The sequence below is a fragment of the Equus asinus genome, chromosome 3 (assembly GCF_041296235.1).
Source record: "Equus asinus isolate D_3611 breed Donkey chromosome 3, EquAss-T2T_v2, whole genome shotgun sequence".
NCBI lineage: Eukaryota > Metazoa > Chordata > Mammalia > Perissodactyla > Equidae > Equus > Equus asinus.
In genome coordinates, this window is record NC_091792.1 from 12,472,406 (window position 1) to 12,493,597 (window position 21,192).

At 39.0% G+C, this 21,192-nt stretch overlaps 1 protein-coding gene across 2 annotated transcripts in view; it reads left to right on the top strand.

Moving 5' to 3' along the window:
* The window catches only part of SYNPO2 (synaptopodin 2), a 160,326-nt gene extending 139,342 nt beyond the window's left edge, over positions 1-20,984 (top strand). For both annotated transcript variants that reach the window (XM_070504687.1, XM_014857914.3), the window contains one exon: positions 17,344-20,984. In XM_070504687.1, coding sequence (XP_070360788.1) covers positions 17,344-17,461 — 118 coding nt within the window. In that variant the 3' untranslated portion in view covers positions 17,462-20,984. The remainder of the gene's footprint in view (positions 1-17,343) is intronic.
* The last annotated feature ends 208 nt before the right edge of the window (positions 20,985-21,192 follow it).

The window sequence follows — 21,192 nt, forward strand, 5'->3', positions numbered from 1 at the left end:
AGTGTGAAGTAGGTGCTATTATCATCCCACTTTACAGATGAGAAAATTGAGGTAAAGAAAAGTTAAGGAGCTTATCTAAAGTGGTGGGGCTAAGACTCAAGACCTAAGAGTCAAGCTCCGGAGCCATTTTCTAATCACAAGGCTACATTGCCTCTCTTGATCACAAGAAGATGAAGGTCCCAGAGGAAAGAATTGCCCATCGGAGATGATAAGCTTTACCTGTCTCAGAAATAACTCAAAAGTTTCTTTGAACCTTCCAAATCAAAGGAAGAAATATTGGAAAAGCTTCTTAGAGTTTGGTAGCCCCAAATGATAGACACTTGTAAAGAGGTGCAAAGGAAGGGGAAACTGTAGTTTTTATTTCTATCAGCCTATTCGTTTACAACTCAATAAATGGTGGGGGAAGCCTATCGTTTTGCTTGTTACCATTGAACAAATACCCATGATACACCAGACCAGATTCTCCAACCACTTCCAGCCAACTAGCATCACACATTACTAGAGCTGTGCTCATTTACACCAGGTAAATTAAGGAAGAAAAGGAGAGTGATGAGGAGAAAGTCCTCAAATTTTAGGAACAATAATGTGGAAAAATGTTCTCCTAAGTTTTTAAATTTAAAAAAAAAACATGATTTGATTTAGGGGAAGCAGAAGGTAACCATTTCTTCAGTGAAATTCACCTATGATTAGGAGAGAGCATGCAGGTAAACACCAAGCACACACATCTTGTAGTGTAGTGTAGGCACTTCTTGTAGTGGGGAAGACTGTGGACTCGGGCCACATTGCCTGCAGCTGAATCCCAGGCCTGCCTCTTGCTAGTTGGGAGACTTGAGGCAAATGATTCAGCCCCTCTGTGCCTCTGTACTCCCAGCTGTGACATGGAGACAATAACAGGTGCACCTGACAAGTTGTTGTGAAGATTAAATGACTCAGTATGTGTTGTGTATATGGAACAGGGCCTGGCACATTGAAAACATTGGATGTCTGTTGGCTATTAACATTATCGTAAAGGGCACTCAATAGACAGTAGCTATTTCAAAACTTGCAAGGAGGAAAACACACACACGACAATTAAAAAAGGTCTTCTGTTTTCTCCGTTAATATGGATTCCCGTTTAAGGGATCTAACACAACCAAAATAGACAAAGCAGAAGCAGTGTCTGTATAAATCTCGGATTGACATGAGGAATATATTCCCAGGAGTCTTTTACTGAGATCTTTTTTCTTCTCTACTGTTTTCTTCTTAGGTGTCTATGTTCCTCTGTATTCAGCCTGTCAATTTTGTTCTTCTTTGTGTTCGTCTATTGTACTAGCATTGTTGTAGCAGTATACAAAGATGAGACCAGGATTCAAAAAAACTGGTACAATATTAAAAAAAAAGAAGAAGAAAACATCAGCTTTCAGATTCTGCTGTAAAGGGACTGTATTCAATTCAAAGCACCAACGTTAAATAGAACAAGTGCAGTGCACTTAGCAATACAAAGAGAATTCTTCTGGGGAAATGCTTGTAAATTAAAAATATTCTCAGACTAGGCTAGTTGGTAGCCTGAGCAAGGTTCCAGTCAGGTCACTGAAGCTTTAATAGGCCTATCACACAGGAAGTGGACCAGTTGGCAACCCAATCACCAGGCTACCCCAATTCCACGCTGCAACAGTTGGGGCTCTGGCAGAACCTGGCTGACCTCTGAAGGCACAGCAGACAGCTGTTCTCATCCTTCCCCCCAGCACTGTCCCAGGACAAAGGGTCAGCAACCTGGCCTTTTTAGAGTAATTGATCTCCTGGCCTAAGAAGCGTGATCAGTTTCCCAAAACAGGAAGAGTGAAACCTCGTTCTGAACAAACTCCCAGCTCACAGGGCGAGCGATGGGCAACTCAGAAGCTGAGTGACTCATGGAGGGAGGAACCTAAAATTCCAGCTGCCTTTCAAAGCCAGGGAATTTTTGTGGTACTTCTAGAATCCTTCTGAGTCAGAAGCAGAAGTCAGGACTGATCTTGAAGAGCAAAATATCAAAACAAGCTGAGATTCTGAAAATTTTATCTGAATCCAGATAGGCTTTTGTTTCAAGTGGAATGAGATTGAGTTCAGTTTTCCTCTTGTGCCATTTAATTACATCTTTTCTTAAAAGGTAAAAAACAACTAGGTCTCCTTCTTGCATTGCAAACCCCTTAGTTCTTTGTTCTCCTAGCATATCTCAGATTGATAAAGAAACCTTCACAGAACCATCCTTCAGAGCTAAAAGTCACTAAGGAATAGGTGGGACTAATATAAATAAAATGCTGATTTAAAATGTCATACCAACCCTTCTACAATTAGGGTTTTTTTAAAAATCGCACCCAGAGTTTATTGATGTCTGGCCCACTGGACTACTTGTTAATGCTTATCAGATGGTGCCAATTATAATTCTTCATATAAACTCAATATGGGCTAAATCAACTTTGAATTCTACATTTTGAAATATCCAGCAAAATGTCACAACTCATTGTGGGTGGTATTATTGAAATAAAGAACAAAGCAAAATTTATCACTGAGGACTTTTGATTTTAATTTTACACTTCAACAAATAATATTTCTTTTATATACAGTGCTTTAATTTTAGCAAAGTATTGCCGTCACAGTGTTCTAACAGTTTTCCAGCTTTTGTTCCCAGGAGAAAATTAAGATTTCCCTGGCTCCACCTTGAAAATTCTGTTCTAGCAGATCTGACTGGCACCCAGGAATTTGTTTTTGTAACATACATCCCAGGTGATTCTGAGAAACACTTTTCTGAGACACAAAACAAGTCAACTTTATTCTCTAAAACCTATAAATAGTTTTTCAGTTCATCCAGTCAGGGACAGCCAGACTTGTAAACCCCACCAGCTTTCAGATGCTTCGACGCTGGTCGGAAGTGAGTGGGCGCTGCCGGGCTGGTCTTGACGACATTATTGCAAAGGTCCACTAGATGGCAGCAAACCAACTTCCCTCTCAGAGAGGGCTTCACAGGCAGCCGTTCTAAAACTGGCTGCAAATAACTTGTTTTGAACATTCTTTTTTATTAATTTTTTAAGTGGAAGAATAAAGAGGGCCGGGAGATGTTATTTATCTGACCCCCTGCTTCTAATCAAGGCTGAGAATAAATATTTCCAGGAATAGAATGAAACAATTTTGTCATCTAGAGAAAGGACTGTAAAAAATTGCTTGGCTGTTTTTTCTTCTCTCTGGGGAGAGAGATTGTATGACTTCCCTCTTGGAGAGGGCGATAGAGGCTATCTCCAATCAGAAATGTTCTTCCTAATAATGAACTTAAATCTCTCTGGCAGTAATCAAAACATTCTTATTTTGGGATCTGGGCTAAAGGAGAATTTTGAAGCACTTTGAATGCTAATTAGCTTTTTCAAATGAGAACAAATATGATTGTAAAACTTTTGAAATGAAAAAGAACTTCATGCACTTTACGGATCACAGGGAAAGATCCCAATGTTTTTGTTGAATCTTAGCAGTAAGATTATCAAATGGTGTGGTAGACTGACAAAATGCAGAATCAGTCAGAGGCTGCTTAACTATCGCAGTGGGTACAGAACAAAGGGACAGGTAGAACCCCTGAGTAGCAGCTTTGATCCCAACAAGAGTATTGTTTTCAGACCTTTGACGCACTGAAGTCTACTTCTAAAACAAAAAGCATGGTGACGCGTCTGGAAGTCCTGTAATATGAGATATATGTTTGTACATTTACCAGAAGGAGGACAAAAGACTAAAAGGAGATAGGGGAGCTGGATATTTGAGGAACTTTAGTGCGGATGAGAGAGTAAAGGTCTTTATTGGTGAAAAAGAAAAAAGTCAGGACTAATGAGTGGAAGTTACAAAACTAAATTTCAATTTAATTTAAGAAAACTTCAAAAACTTGCAGGGAAGAGATGAAGGAGGAGCTAACATATATAGGACATATAAAATGTTTTAAGGGCTTAAATACATACGCTTAATTCTCACAACAACCTTATTTGGTGGAAATTATCCTCATTTTTTTAATTGATAAGGAAACTGAAGCTCAGATTGGTTAAGAAAATTGCCCAAAGTCACCCAGCTAGTAAGCCAGCAGACCCACCAGCTGAATCCAGGTTTATCTGTTTCCATAGTTTGTGCTTTTCCCATTACAGTGCTTGTTACGTGTGTTGTGAAAGGGACTCCTGAACCTCATGGAAGCTTGATTGCAGGCCCTCTAAAATCCCTTCCATCTCTAAGATTTTATAATTCTCTATATAAATATCTTCTACAAAACATCTGGGTTTTTAAGTTTTGTGAATATTTTTCTGTAGTTTAATACTTTTTCAAAACCAGGATCAGTTTAAAACCCAACAAGACAAAATTTGCTTGTTCCTTACTACTTTAATTCCAGGATATCTGAAGGAGAAAAATATCTTAAAATTAAATACGTAAGTTTTCTAATGAGAGAAAAAGCAGAGAGGAGGTGAGAGAATAATTTTCTTTCCTTGAAGCCACAACTAGAAGGATTTGCTTTGGTTGCAGTGTTGTGAAGTGTGATTATGTTCCTCCTGACTATTCCTGAAATGTACACAGGTACTTCCTGAGAACAGGGAGTGTTCTGAAGCTCAGAGTGGCCTCTAGTCCTAGGGCAGACGGTAGGCACCTGGAGGAAGGTAAGAAATGGGCTTGCAATGCCGTCAAGCAGAACTTCCAGTACCCTTGGCTTGCTGTTTCATCCAAATCACTACATCTCCATCCTTTGCTGTCAAAATGCACGTTCCTTTTCATAAAATTATGTCAAATGTACTGTGCGTTCATATAGAAAGCAATCTTTTACAAAAAAGAAGCATTTTTATTTGTCTTCTTTGCTTTCACTATTCAACCTCTGTTTTGTTGTCATTTTGTTTTGTTTTTTAAACTTCTGTAATATTCTACCCAGCACTGTCAACTACCGTCAAAGTCAAATCTTGTCATGTGAATGGTGCATAAATGTTTAATTATCAATGTATTGTGGGGATGCACTGCATTGTCAGACTTCATTTGGTCTCATCTAGACTTCATTTTTTGCAAAAAAATGTACTGGTCTAGACTGACCTGCATTTAGCAATTAGTTGTCACATCAAAGTTGCGTTTCATCTAGAAATATGTGACCCACAGGGATAAATTGCAGGAAATTCTTCCCTTACCCCCACAGCCTTCAGGCCCTTTAAATGAAAGAATCGGAGATAACCTTTCTCCCAAATAAAACACACAGGAAATCTCTAGCCTAGCTCACAACGCATGCCTGGCACCAGGTGGTCAATTATTGCTGATCTACTAATTATATTTTAAAAGGAACTTACCTGCATTAGACTTACCAATACTGAAACAGGCAAGATTCGGAGCAAGGATGGAACTGGGGAAGCAACCGTCAACTGGGAAATCCGCTCGCCATTATCGGAAAGGTTTTCATAATATTTAAGAAATAGATCAAAACCAATCTGAGAGGAACTTTTTGATGAGTGTAAGTTAGAAATCATTTTACAAATAGATAAGCTCTAGACGTTTCCTTTTCTTCCCCTTCCCCAGTGTATTTTTTTTTAATGGATGGTTGCTTCAGAACGTCAGACATACATGTTACCGCAGGATCTCTTCTCTTCCTCTCTCAATCTCGAATGTATATTTATGAAAGCCTAGACATTTTAGTACCTCTGGAAGAATTTCTCTTTTATCTTAGGCTAAGACAGTATATCCAAAGTGGCTTAAAGGGTTGATGAACTGTGCATAGCTAATTCACAGGCTTTTGTTAATTCATCAATGCATTTGCATGAATTAATACTGAAATTGAAAAAAATTTGTTCAGCAATTGGATAGTCAGTAACTACCTAATATTATATCAAAATGAGGGGGAATGTGGGAATGGGAAGAAGTCAAGGGAATAAGGAATGAGATCCTTTGGATAAATGAGTGGCCCACATAGCAAAATTTGCTATAGTATTAATATGCAGTGTTATCTAGAGATAAGTACATCTTGCTGTTTTGTGAGTGCATTAAGAAAGCTATGCCAATAGGAAAAGCTATTAGAATAACAGCTAATGCTAAGGGCAAAATTAAGTGTTTGGTCTCTAATTTTAAAAGTTTGATAAGTAGACAATCATATTAATACCTCCTGAGACATCCCATTGAACCATTAATGGCGTTACAGATGTACCTGGGCTTAGTATTTTCAAGTGATGTAAATGCTTCCTATTTGGAAGAACGGTATCTGGGATGCTCCTGATCAAAGATGTTTCCAAGTTTCCCGTTTGTACTGGGAAAGCATGCCATCATGGCTGTTACTGTATACTCTGCTTTAATCTGTTTTTTCCCCTTAGTGATCTCTTATCTATTTCAGAAAAACAATCATGCATTTGAGAACCCCACTTACTTTATGGCATTCCTGTGTCTCTAAAATGAAATGACATACATGAAATTATTGTGTAAACTCCCTCAAATAAGGAAAATACCATTAAATAAAATTTACCATTTGGACCAGAGAGATGTGGTAAGGCACTTAAGGAAAATTTTTCCTACTCTGTGCTTAAGAAAACAAGTTCTTGGTGATTTCCAGATGAAGAGTTACATTTTTTATTCCTAATTTTAAATATCACGCTGGGGCCATATTTTGAAGAAGGAAACATAAATATGGTTTGGCAGTAAATCTTAAATTTCCCAAGAACAGTAGGTTAAACATTTTCCCCAGGGCCCAAGAAATGAATCAAAGGATCTATTTAATAAGCTTAGAAAGGTAATGGACAGAAAGAGTTACAAAGATCAAGTGAGTCGTTTTCCTCATACTGTGTTCTCTGCATCCTTGTGAAATAATGCTGTCACATGTTATGTGGTTGTTGATATGTCCCTGTCATTACCATTAACAGCTATGGCTTGTCGGTTTTTTAACGTAATTAAGTGTTGTGATTGGATTGCTTAAAAACACACCAGTGGAAAATGTGGAGAACGTTATCGTGCAAAGAGGCCAAAGTTGTCAGAGGGTAGGCACACATTTCTTAGGAATTCTTGTTCTTAAAATGTTAACTCATCAAATTTTCCTCTGAGAAAGCCAAAGCCATTCTAGTTGGAAGATGAGTTTGCTTGAGAGACATTAGCTCGTCTTCAAAGAACAGGCACATAATCTGTGAAAAGCCATCGCTCGTATCCCCACGGTACTTCTAGGGATAAATGACTTTTTGTGAATGATGGCGGAGGGTAAGGTGGCCTGGATTTGTTTTAGGAAAGGTATTTAAGATTATAAACAGCTAAAGCGATATTCATGTAAACACATTTTAAGTGGGTTTTATAATTTATCATAATTCTAATTCTAATAGGGTATATAGCATATTAATTTTACACTAATAATAACGACTCTCCTTTACTAAGTGCTTACTAAACGCCAGGCGCTCACATTTTTCTCTACAAACACCTCCTACAAGGTCAAAAATTCATTTATTTCATTCAAGACCAGCATCCTTTGTTATTGTGAAAATTCCTTTTTTTCTCTATAGAAACCCATGAAATTTGAACTTTCGATATCTATTATTCATTTTTTACTATGGTAGAAATCTATATGGCTTTTAACGCCTAAATCTTTTGAGGCGAGAGAAAACTTCTTTTCAGAAAATATTTTGAAATGTGTATAAAAGTTTTTATTTTTATATTCAAACCAATTCAAGTATTTCTTTATAAAAACATACTTAAGGAAGCCTTTTCCCCAAGAATTACGAAAAATTTACATGGCAATTCCAGCTGTTTAAATAGAACACAGTCTATGTTGACAGGAGTATTTCCATAGGCTATAATTTTTAGTGACAATCTTCTTTTTTTGAGGATAAATGAAGGTGAGAGGGTAGAAATTGCTTCTGTGGTAATTTCTTCTCACTAACAGATTTAATGCCTTAACATACATTATTTAGACAAAAGGTTATTGCCTATGGATTTAATTCTTCAATTTCCATATTAAAAAACACATTCTAACTGTGTGACCTGGGGTCAGTTACCTGATTTCTCTGCCTCAGTTTCCTTATTTGCAACACAGGGATTTTAGGATTGTTGAAAGGATTAAACAAGCTAATGGAAAAAAAGCGCTCAGAACTGCTGCTAGTACATAGTGGAGATTCCACACATTTTAGTTACTGCTATCATTGCTTCTAAGATGAAAGGGACCACAGAAGTATATGCACAGATTCCTCCTTAACATCACTTTTCATCACCTTAAATTGAATGTGGTTATTTTTATTCTTTTAACAGAAGGCTAAAAGAGATGGCGAAGTCTGTATTTTGGCCCACCCAGAGCTGGCAGGCGGATGCGGTCAGCGGCGGTGTTTCTGGCCAGCCCTGCTGCCCGCATGCTGGTGGCGGGAGGGAGGCAGTGGCTGGCGCAGCACTATCTGAGGCGTGCGGCGCTAATGCCACTTCAAAGGCAAGGCTCCCTCCTATTTTTATCCTGGTCGGCCGCCTGCCTCTGCAGTTGCCTCTTGAACAAAAGGTTCTGCCAGGTCTCTGACAGCTTTTAAGGGCTCACAGACTTTTCTCACAACAAGAATAATCCCCATTTGTTGTGCCCTGCGCCCTTCATTTATAAACGCGATGTCTCCTCTACCTATATTCTTGAAACGATAGCATTATTACCATTATACAACCAGGGAAAGTAAGGCTAGGAGAGCTTGAGTAATATGGGTAACAAGAGGCAAGGGCAGGACTCCAGGGTCAGTGTGATGTCCAAGTTCACATTCCTTCCAATATATCATGCTGGCTTCCATTGTCATTCACAACCTTTGCCCTCTCTCACAAAGGGATTTCCTTTAAACATAAAATAAAACTTAAAAAAAAAAATCTACTGTTTTAGAGCCAAAAATTTAATCTAAGAGTTAATCTAAAATGAATTAAGATGAATGGTCAGTGGCACAGAGCCAAGTTCTAGCTACAAGGTGATCTCTCTTCTTTTGATGTCTAACATGTTGATTGCATTCATGGAACATTTAAGGAATGTATGATTGCCTGGCTGCTTTTCTATGCAATAATACGGCTTTTTAGTCCTGGTTCTCTGCAGTATTCTTGGCAAGCAGACCAATACTGTAGATTTCTGTCTAAAGAAATGGACACTCTCCTCCATTTTTTAGATAAGAGAGTGCTACAATAGAATTTCCAAAACTCCACTTGGTGGAAGAAACTTTAAGTTTCACTTTAAGAAGTCAGGTCTCAGGGAATGTGAAATAGAGACTGTTTTATTAGGAGATTAGAACAAAAATGACCTTAAAATTCTCCTTATCCCCCTGACTTCAAGCTTGATTGCATCTAAGTCATCTCAAAGGAGCATTTGTCCTATATTTAATGATCTCTAGATAAAGGAATTCTTTGTCTTTATGGAGAAATTTCTTCCGACGTTGACCTGCTTCCCCTTGTGAGGAAAATTATAACTGAAGATTTATTAGAGCTGGAAGTGCCCCTAAGAGATGAGGTCGTAGAAAATGCATTTCCTCCACCTGCTTGAATCTCATGGTAACTTGGAAGTCAACGTTCAGCTTTCTCTTCTCCAGCTCTAACTAATCCCAATTTCCATTATCTTTTTCTTCCTAGGTCTTTATTTTTATTTTTTTATTTTTTTAAAGATTGGCACCTGAGCTAACAACTGTTGCCAATCTTTTTTTTTTTTTTTTTTACCCTGCTTTATCTCCCCAAATCCCCCAGGGACATAGTTGTATATCTTAGTTGCAGGTCCTTCCAGTTGTGGCACGTGGAACGCCGCCTCAACGTGGCCTGATGAGCGGTGCCAGGTCCACGCCCAGGATCCAAACTGGCAGAACCCTGGGCCGCCGCAGCGGAGCATCCAAACGTAACCACTCAGCCACGGGGGCGGCCCCCTAGGTCTTTATTTTTAAATCTTGCAAATATATTTTAGGCTGTCCTTAGGATTCATTCATAATCTTCTAAGACTTTTCTTATTTGAGGAATCAAAGCTGTTTAAAACCCTCACACTCCCACTGACCTAAATGCAAATCATTTACTTGTATGTTAAAAACTTCTACTTCTTTAGAAAAATTGATTCACTTGTAAACATTGATTAATCCTATCTGTCTTGCCAAACATGGCTTGGCATGTATATTAGTGTGCACATGTTGGGGGTAGAGGACATGAGCCTATTTGCATGAGTCCCTCACCACATGTAACTGACAAATGAGAAGGGCTACATCTTAGGACATGACCAAAAACTTTGGTAAAGCTAACCAAATTTCCTGGTTATGGCAGTCAGATATAGAAATTATCATTTATTCAGTCAATAAATACTTACTAAGTGTGTACTTGCCAGACACTGTTCTAGGGCTAGAGATGTCAATGAATAAAACGATAAGCCTTACTCCTAGAGGGAGCTAAGTTCTAGTGGGAAGAAGCAGATAGACAATAATTAAATAAAACATTTATTATGTTAGATAAAACAGGAGAAATGAAGCAGGGAAGAGGGATAGGGAATTTTGAGAGAGAGAGAATAGCCAAATAGTGATCCTATGATATTTGAGTAAGGCCTGAAGGAAATGGAGTAGGAGTCACACTGATGTCTGGAGTACCAGCAGGTATAAAGGTCAGAAGGATCAGCAGGTATAAAGGTCCTGAGGCACGCATGGGCCTGGTGTGTTCAAAGACCAGCAAAGGGGCCAGTGTGGCTGGATCAAGTGAGAGGGAGCGAGCATGAGGAGATGAAATCAGAGATGTAAGGAGCGGTGGAGCCAGCAGATTTTACAGGCCTTCTGGTCAATAAAAGGACTTTGATTTTCCTTTTTTGAAAGTGAAAAGCCATGAACAGAGGACTAAGTGACATAATGTGACTTAGGTTTTAACAGGATAATTTCAGCTGCCATATTGAGAACAGACTAAAGGAGCAAGGATGGAACCTGGGAAACTGACTAGGAGACTCTAGCAATAATCCAGGCAAGAGATCATGATGGTTTAGCCTAGGATGGTACCGGCGGAGGTGGTGAGAAATGGTGGGATGCTGGGTGTATTTTAAAGTCAGTGCTGGCAGGTCAGGTGTGGAGTGTAAGCGATGGGGAGGAGTCCACAGAGGCTAAAGACTGACCCGAGCCAAAGGGAAAGTAGGGAAAGCTTGGTGCTTTTTTCTATTTGTGTGCTCCTTCATGGACTTCTGCTTTTTACAAATTCTAGTTAATGATTTAAAAGGCAAAAGAAATGCCATTTATTCCTGTTGCTTTTATTGCAATCTGCTTATGATAAAGTATATGTTTGTGATGAGTATTTAGTGATCATGTGTTTAAGAGAGAAAGGAGTCAAAGGAGGTGAAATAACATTTGTCAGTGGGAGACACTTTCTCTACTCTGCATACGTAAGCAGGATTTTCGGCCGAGAGAATTTTTTAGCTTTCAGGGTTTACGGTACGAAATAGTATGAACTTCAAAACATTTATCACATTAAACTTCTTTGACTTCTGGGGTTATTTGCATTGCTTTAGAATTCACTTCTTTGTGCTGGGTAAGCCTCAGACTATACTTCCTTTTTAACTGTCAAGTGTTTCCTGCCAGTTAAATTGGTTACCAGATAGTTTAACAAGGAAGCTAAGTTGCTTCATTAACAGCTATGTGGATAAATCAACATTTAAATGACATGAAAAGATGGTTTCTGTGAAGCTGAGAAAGGCCCCCAGCTCCTCTGAGCCTTTCGCTGACCTGCGTGCAGAGCGCGCTGTGTCTCTCCTTCATTTGGAGGGAGTGTATCTAAACATGATGGATACACTGGCGCCTACTTGTTCTTGTGACAAATGGCCAGATGCCAGTATTAATTAACTCAAATTTAATCACAAAGTTACCCTTTCCAAAATTTCTAAGATCTCATTCCATTTAGTTTGCTTAGATGTTTAAAAGAAGATGAATCTTCTTTTAAAAAGATGTTTCCTCAACACAATTTCATTGCAAGTATAGTGCAATATTCGATTAAGAACTCTGGTATGAGACTACCTGGGTTCCACCCCCGACTCCAGCACTTATTAGCTTTTTACCCTTGGGAAAGTTACTTACCCTCCCGAAGTCTCACCTGGAAAATAGGGATGGTAATAGTGCCTACTTCATGGGGTTGTTACGAGGATGAAATGCAATCCTCCATGTAAAACAGTTAGCACCCACTGCTTGGCACACAGTAAGCAACCTATTGGTGTTGGCTGTTGTGAAAGGCAGAGCTGGGAAAATGCCGCCTTCGTGTTTAGCCTTTTGGTGGGAATATAGAACACCAGGTGATTCGTGAGTTCATTGGGAATCTTTGCAGCCTTTGCTGCGTGCATCACATTGGACCAGCTAATGACCGGCATGTACTCTCATGGGCTCAACACTTAGAGACGCACTGCTCTAAATACACACAGGCTGAATATTAACTATGCCAGATGACACGGCCCCTCAGTTTGAGTGATGTCTTCTTGGGTTGGCTTTTGGTGTTTACATATGTACATCTACTTAAGAAGTTCAAGGTATTCTGTCTGCATCAGCCTTACCTATTAAACTGGAGGAAGAAGATGCAGAAAACTTGAGGGAATGGACACCATGAATGTTATTTCTCCTTACTTCGAAAAATGAAGGCTAGCAACGGGACGGTGAAGGTGTTCAAAGAGGGTGAAGCCACTGGGTATAGATGAGGGAACGTCCGTATAGAGGCGGAAGTAGCTATATTCTGTGTTATCAGGATCACCGGGCTGAAGTAACGGGAGGCGGTTTGGTTCAATGGAAGGAAGAAGTTCTCCAAAGTTAGAGCCTAAGGATGGACCGAGATGCCCTGGAAACAAGGCCGCCCCCTCTTCTCTAGAGCGAGGCCAGAGTGAGGGATAAGATTTCCACTCTTAAGACTATTTGAAGTTATTAGAGAAATTTATTGAAATTAATTAGTAGAAAAAAAAGTTTCCATTCTTCTTTTAGCCTGTATTTCATTTTAAAAATAAAAATAAGAGAAAGAACTTTGTGCTTAACTGAAAATGATCATGTTGCATAACAAGATATTATAGTGGAAGTTTCCCCAGGGACCTCAGATATAAGAGATGCTGTGCACGGCAGTGAGATTCCAGATTAAAATACAGACTTACCAAGAAAATATTAGGCAGGAGTGTGCCTGGTGTGTTCAAAGAATAGCAAACCACTTCCACAATTCTTGAATCCCTGAATCAAGTCCAGGCTGTTAGAGGGTCAGAGAATGGCAAGGAGAGAGGGTTTTGTGAGGAGGAATTCTGGAGTGCTGCGGGTCATGGCATGCGTGCTTGGAGCAGGTGGAGGAGAGGGCCCCTGCCTCCTGCCCTCCAGCCTTGTGAGCAAAGAGTTTCAAAGTGGCTTCTTAGAGGATTTGGTATGAGGTGCCTGCATGAGGATGGATGGGAGGTCAGAGTGGACTGGGGTCTGACCCCCTCCCACGATATCTGGAGGGCGAGAGATGGGCTGACAAACTGCCTTGGCAAAGAACCAGGAAGTTGGCTGCCACACTCCCAAAGGCAATGGTGTGAGTGTTCCCCATGGATGAGAGCAAGGGAGAGCTGGATGAGGTCGTCTTGGGGCCTCCTCAAGGGTGCAAACGAACCCTTGTAGCTACAAGCTGGAGGTAGACAGCTTCGAGGGGGTGCAGAATGGGTGACAGTTAACTCCTAGAACAGGAATGAATTGGCATGAATCCAGGACTGCAGGCAAGTTGTCCCCATTGATAGGAATCTTCACATATCCTGTGGAAGTTTCCTTCTCGGGGCCTACCTGGCTCTGAGAGTGAGAAGCCAGAATACACTGCTACCAAATCCAGCAAAAACTTCCTTCTGCTCTTTTTCTGCTCCATCCTTGCACTCTAACCCCAGGGGGCCAGCACCCAACTGGGAGAGGAAGAGGAAGGAAAGAAGCCAACCACAATGCCTTCCCCAGAGGAAGGTGATCCTCCGGAAACAGGCCCCAGGTTGGAAAGGAGAGGAGATTGAGCTCTAAGTTGAGATCGGAATTTGTTGTTCCAAGGGATGGAATATTCTATTTTGTAATAAAGTGGTTTGGGTAACTTAAGGGGAGCATGGGACTATTCCTAAAAGGAAGCAGAACGTCACAGGACCTGCTAAGTCTTCAGCCAGTGGCAGTGGAAAAACATCTTTCATTAAAAAAATTTAAAGGGTAGTAGGAGACAAAGAGAAAGAGGCAATTTGATGATACATCGTACGCAATGCCAATTGAACATAATTGGTTACAGTTAAGTGCTCTCATATCAAAAATTTAAATTCTTTTGATAATAATACAACCGTGGTGGAAACTACAACCCAGATCTAACCCATGTCATGCTAGGATTCTACCATCAGACATTCACACTCCAAAAGAGAAGAAACGCCTCTGTCATTTTCAGGTCCTGTGGTTCATTTCTGGCTCAGGGTATATCACATGGCTTCATTGAGCCAGCCAAGCAGAGAAGAGTACGAGCGCTTGGACAGAGACTGACAGAAGGAAACAGCTCCAGGGAACAAGACGAGGAAATTGCTTTGGAGAAATGTGTTAAAATTAGGGGTTTGGGTGCAGGCAGAGACTGGAGCTCGGCAATATTTTTGGCACAAGCAGAAACAACAATGTACCTAAAGAACTATTTCTTTATACCACAGCTGCATCTCTAACCTAAGACAATTTGTAGATTTATCTTCTATTGTTAGCACTTAAAGGCATATGAAGACCCGTTTGACAGTCTGAAGAACACGTAGAATAGCAATAGCCATTTTGCTCGTTGAGGTAACTGCGTTCTCCCTCCCAACCAGGACTATTGCTATATTTGGCATGTGTGTATTCTACGTGAGTTTTTTTAAAACTTCAATACAATTTTAAATTTCTCTTCGGAAAACCTTGACTTACTCTTTCAATATTATACTTCAAAATTTTACCCTTTCCCCACACATTCAACGGATTCATGTTTATAACAGCTGAAAAAAAATCCCTGATGTCTTTGTTATTAGAATATCATTTAATAAGCTTTAGAACTTTTTAATTTCTAAGTTTTCATTCTTCTGAAGATTTCCAAACTAAGTGGGTAGGAGAAAGACCAGAAAATAAATTTCTCTCTTTCATCCTATGTTTTAGATGTCCTGTCACTGAAGTATATGCATTCCCATCGTACTTAGTGCTTCCAAATATATTGATAATTATTTCTTTTTCCAGATATTAGCCAATGACACTAGTCACCTGTGTGTACGTTCAGGAGCCTCTCCTCTGTTTCTGTCACATTTTGGATCTCTTTATTGTCATCCCTTCAAGTCTATATTGTTTTAAAGACCTGACTAAAGCAGGTCTTGCGGTGCTATATCTGATGAAAGACGACATAAGGGAGACACCACTGGAGGCTGAAAACTGTCCCAAGGACTCTATAGACCCATATTGTTCTCTTTCTTCCATGTATAAGGCCAATGGGGAGACACAGACATGTACTATAGAAGACAAAAGCTAAATTTCTTCTTATCTTACTGAATGCTAACATTGCTCACAGTTTAGAAAACTCCCTATTGGTCCTGTCAAGATAGGCAAAGATTCTCTTCTCTAGAATGACCTTCTGTGATTGGCTAGCTTGGACTGCAGAGCTAAAAGTCGTACTGGATGTGTGCTTGTTGAGGATGGGGACTTTGTCTGAATCATCTTTGTGTCTTTAGCTCATAGAAGAGAGCCTGGAAATAGTAGATGTTCAATAAATTTTTTGTTAAATGAATCAATGAAACCTATGCATAAATAATGTGGAATAGAAATTAATCCTTAAAGAGTGACTAAAAGTCAGGCTTTTTTTTCCCCTCCCTGACTATACAGTGAAGAGGACTTGTTATTAGATCTAGATTAAGAGAAGAAGATTAATGAAAATGAGTTTTTGTTAGGATTCAACCATTATCACTAAAGTGTTAATGATTGAAAAGAGAGAAGCAAGAGCCATTATATTGATCCCCTTATTCTTTATACTCAAACCAAGAATGAACCACTGACCTTCTTTGTATGCCTAATGGCAAAAACAAAAACAAAATATTTGAATCTGAGATTTTTTTTTTTTTTAAGATTGGCACCTGAGCTAACATCTGTTGCCAATCTTTTTTTTTCCTTCTTCTTCTCCCCAAAACCCCCCAATACATAATTGTGTATTCTAGTTGTAGGTCCTTCTGGCTCTGCTATGTGGGACTCCGCCTCAGCACGGCCTGATGAGCGGAGTGTACGTCCACACCCAGGATCCAAACCAGCGAAACCCTGGGCCGCTGAAGCAGAGTGCGTGAACTTAGCTACTTGGCCACAGGGCCAGCCCTTGAATCTGAGATATTTTGTCCAAATCTAGATGTTGCTATTCACTTTACATTTAAGAACTTGATTAAGAAAGAAAAGCCGTTGAAACCGTTTCTGAAATTTGAACACATTTTTAAGCACGGCAATGCATTTTGTTCATGAAACATGTTATGGTACTTTCCTATCATTTCCCTTAGGTGTATGTACATTTGCTACTTTTTCCAGGAGTCTGTCTAAGAGAGTCTCATGCCGATGGGAACGTGCGGGGGAGTAGAGTACTATAGATAACCAGTCTGCAGGCTCCCTGGAAACACAGAAGGGGTGAAAGGAGAGAATACAAGAGCTTTCAAGAAATTATATGTGTGCATATTAGATAAACCGAACATTCAGCATACACAAGGGAATGCTGCAGGGACACACACTCTCAAAGACATAGGAGTGGAGTACACAGAAAAGGAGGCAAATGCAAATGGAACAAGCGGCCCGAGCGTTTCCTTCAGAGACATGGACAATTCAGCACACTTAGGAAATGAAGATCTATGTGGATCTTCCCAATACACAAATAGCATTTGAGAGGAAAAGGGCCATCCACTCCATCACCAGTAACATTAAATATATCTAAGTAGCTTTTGTTTGTTTTTGCTACATTTGATGGACCAAAAAAGGTAACAGATTAAATGTCACTTGGGAAAAGTACAAAGCCCAGTAGCTTATGGTCTGTTTCTGGAGTTATCAATACATTTTGTTTTTATTTTGTACCAGGAAAAGAGGAATGAGGGTGGGCTGTGGATATAGATATGAATATATGGAAGACAAAGAGGAAGTGAGGGTGGCACCCAGTGATGACAGGACACCTGCCATGGTGGATATGCCTAAGAGAGGTAGTAGCAATTGGCGCTATGGGCTCAGAGAAGGACAGTAACAAGGAGGTCCTAAGTGAGGGCCCAGTCCCATGCCAGGGCTAATAATACACCAGGTAAAGGCAGCCTGTCCTGGCTTTAGAACTAGGCATTGTGGGATTTGAATTTTACAGTACTTGGTAATGGTGTCAGGTATACTTTGGCATAACAGTCAGTCAGTATAAATGAAAATGAATGAGATATATTAACATTTTCATTGTTTCTAGGAGAGTGGACGCTCCCTTTCTCTTCCTGGAAGACCAATTCCACCTGCCATCTCTACAACGTCTCCTTGGGTATACCAGCCTGCTTATAGCTACTCTAGCAAACCAACTGATGGGCTAGAGAAAGCCAACAAGAGACTAACTCCTTGGGAAGCAGCAGCAAATTCTCCTCTTGGTCTAGTGGATGATGCTTTTAGATCCAGAAACATCCAGGAATCCATTGTGGCAAATGTGGTCTCAGCAGCTCGGAGGAAGGTGCTTCCAGGGCCCTCGGAGGAGTGGAATAAGAGACTGTCCTATGTTCCTCAAACCCAGAAGGCCAATACGGGCTCATCTGGAAGGCAGGAGTATAATGTTGCATCCTTACCCAATAATAGTATGCCCACCAACTCCCAATATGGTTCACAGTTGTCATATGCATATTATAGGCAGCCTTCCAGAAATGATTCTGAAATAATGTCCATGGAGACCAGATCTGATTACTGTCTTCCAGTGGCCACTTGCAACTATAATCCACACCCAAGGGGATGGAGACGCCAAACATGAAAGTTAGAAGAACTGATTGTGTGCTACCTATAGTAATAGTTTTTAAAAGTGTTCCCTTGAAGGGTTTTTGACTTTTGCAATAGATTTAGATTTACCTTTGATCTTGGCTCGTTCTCGTAGGTCACTTATCTGAGTGCGTGTGTGCGCATGCGTGTCTATGCACACGTGAGGGTGAATCAGTTCCTTTTCTGCTGATCCATAGAGGATTTCTTTGAAGAAAGAATTTATTTTCTACTTTGATGTACTGGCACTTATATGTAATTCGTAATCTTAATTCCATTTATTTCATTAATATGAGGTAGTCTAGGCAACTAAACTGTGCTCAATTAAAATGAAATTAAGTATTTTCTTCTGTGTGCCTTAGCCCAGGAAGGAATTAATGAAATACGATATGCCAAGTGTCATTAGCAATAACATGAAGAAATAGAACATTGGAGAAGTTTTCAAAGGGAGAATGCCAGTGAATAATAATTATATAAAAAAGGATTTCTTTGGTGTTGTTTTAAACATTTCTCTGAAATATTTTTTAAAATCTAGTAAAATTCAGATTTGTTTTTTAGAATTGAAATACAGGATAAGTGTTCTCAGAAAGGAAGAAATATTTGAGAGTAAGACAATTATACGTTTCAGAAGGACTTTTGAAGTAAATGATGTAGTGTGTGGGGAATAGAAAGATTTAGGTATAGGACTTATTTTTAATCTATGGAAAGCCAGCAGCCTGAGACAGGAATAGACTGGATTCAGGTGTCCTCATTTGTCAAATGAGAAGATCAGATTATCTAATCTCTTATATCTTTAACAACTCTGAGATTCTGAGATTCTTGCATTAGTGGAATGGCTTTTGATACATTTTTCACTTTTGTTGGTCATCATATAAATATCAGATTAAGTTTAGGAGTGGATTAGGTCATTGGTGTCACTACGTGTGTCAGTAAAGGTCCGAAAAGAATTGCCGGGTGGCAGATTTTGTGCTATGTGTTACATGGAGTGAGGATTGATGTGAAGGAAGAAACTATTAATGGATTTAAGGAAGTGGTAGATGGATGTGTGTGTTGTTGTGCACCTGTAGGTCATGACCATTAATTCAGTTATACAAAACACGCCACAGATGCCTCTGCAACAACCCGTGCTTCTTTCAAAAGTCATCATTGGGATGTTCAAAGGAAGTCAAACAGCTGCTTGGTAAATTCCATGACCCAGGCCTTGTTAGCAGGACCATAAGACAATCAGTCAAACACCTGCTCCTTCCTGCCATGCCTACAGAGTATTAAACACAAGGAAATTCAAAGTATTTTACATCATAAGTAAGTATTGAGACTATTTTAAAATGAAAACATCATGAGTATGCAAAGCTTTCTTAGGTTTTTAAATATAATTATTGCACTTTGTTTTACTTTTTAACTCTTGAATTTATCATTATGATGGTGTCTTTCACAGAATAAAACCTAAAAAAATTTCCAGGGTACAAGTGATCCCTTATTTTGGAAGAAAAGAATAAAAATTTGAAGAAATCACAGTAAGTTCTATTATTGATAGACCCAACTAGATACTAATTGTTTACTTATGAAGAAAAGAAAAACAATATAGCTTTCTAAAGTTACATTGTTAAATTATCTTAAATTGATATAGTGTTAATTCTCTCAAATTATAAGATGTGATTATTGACTCCTGAGGGTTTCTGTGGAATCTTAAAAAATAATACCTGGTATATTATTAGTCTGTCGGCAAATTCTCAGGAATCCCTCACATAAAAAATTTCTTTCCTTCAAACTTTGTTATGGTAGTTGAATCATCCCAAATGTCAATGTTTCAAGATATGGGGGATTTGGCAGAAAATACTTAGCCTGATAGAATCAGATCCTATTTTGTTGCTTTCTGTTATAAACACTAGAAGTGATTTCCATTACTCCTAGGATTTGATACACTACAATCCCAGAAGTTGATATACATTATATTATTCACTAAAACTTTCACTAGACTCAAAATAGAGAGAAGCAGGCTATTCTAAACATAAGTATTATTATAAAACAGCCATCTCACTCTTTGCATGTACTAGATCAAAATTATTATTTGTACTAAGCTACCTGAATTTATTCTAGACAGCAAGAAAAAGACAAGCTAGGGCAGAAAAGTTGTACATTTTTCACTCAGAAGGAAATGAATGTCTCATATTTTTGTTAGAAATTGATGTTTCAAGAGGTCGTGCTTGCAGGTATAATTCTGCAAAGCAAAGCTGCCATTGTCAACTCATCACAAAATGTGCTGTGGGTATTTCTCTCTCATTTATTTGAGGAGTAAAGTTAGATTGCTTACATTCAAGCCAATATTTGAGACAGGACATGCCACTCTGAGCTCTGATTCCTATGGGTCATCCCACATCTAGATAACTATTGTTCTCACAAAAATAAAATGAGTTGGTCTCATATTCCAAATACTAGCCTTTTTCAAGAGGAGCTGTTGCTTTGTAAATATGGACCACATGGGTTGTAGGACATATTTCTACTAGTAGCGACCACACAGGTAGAAAGAGTTCCTGGTTTACCATGGATTAAAAAGGATTCTCTAGAAGTACAGTATGCCAGTCACAGGGACACTAATTTGGCACCTTTCCTACATCTTGAGTTGAAATATCATATTATTGCATGTGTGTGAAGTGTCCATTATTAAGATGATTTAAATTTTGTGTAGTATTTTGAGTTTTATAAATGCACAGACTCTAGTCCATTTATCTTTATGTCTCTTTTATGTTTTGGCACCATTATTCACATTGGAAGGGCCACCCTATTAGGACTCACACATATATATGTATTAACAAACTGAAGCTTAGAGTAAAAAATTATATCAAAGAGGCTCAGTTATTCTAATTAGAGAAGAATTATAGAAATGCTTGTTTTTTAAGAGAAAATAGGTTTTCACACTTGATTTCTAGTCAAAGTAGAAGTATCTACCCTGTCCACGCTTTTCTACCAAAGAAAGACTATGTTCTCCTGCTAATTAGATTGACATTTTCACCTGTGTTTACCCCAAAAGACTGTATTTGAAAGATGCATACTGAAAGTCAAAATTGTACTAGTAATAAAAAGTAACCTGAAAATGAACTTAAAGAGCCTTTTCGTTTTTCCTTATAAAAGCATTGTTTTGAATTAGTCTTCACCCCAAAGAATGTTTAATCTTATCTACTACATATTTTTTAATTTTAGTTTCTATAATAGAAGCCTCCAGACGTATCAAAGAATTTCATGCTGATGGCGACATTTTGACTATAACATTTAAAAACTTTAGAAAAAACTTACCTGAAAATATGAT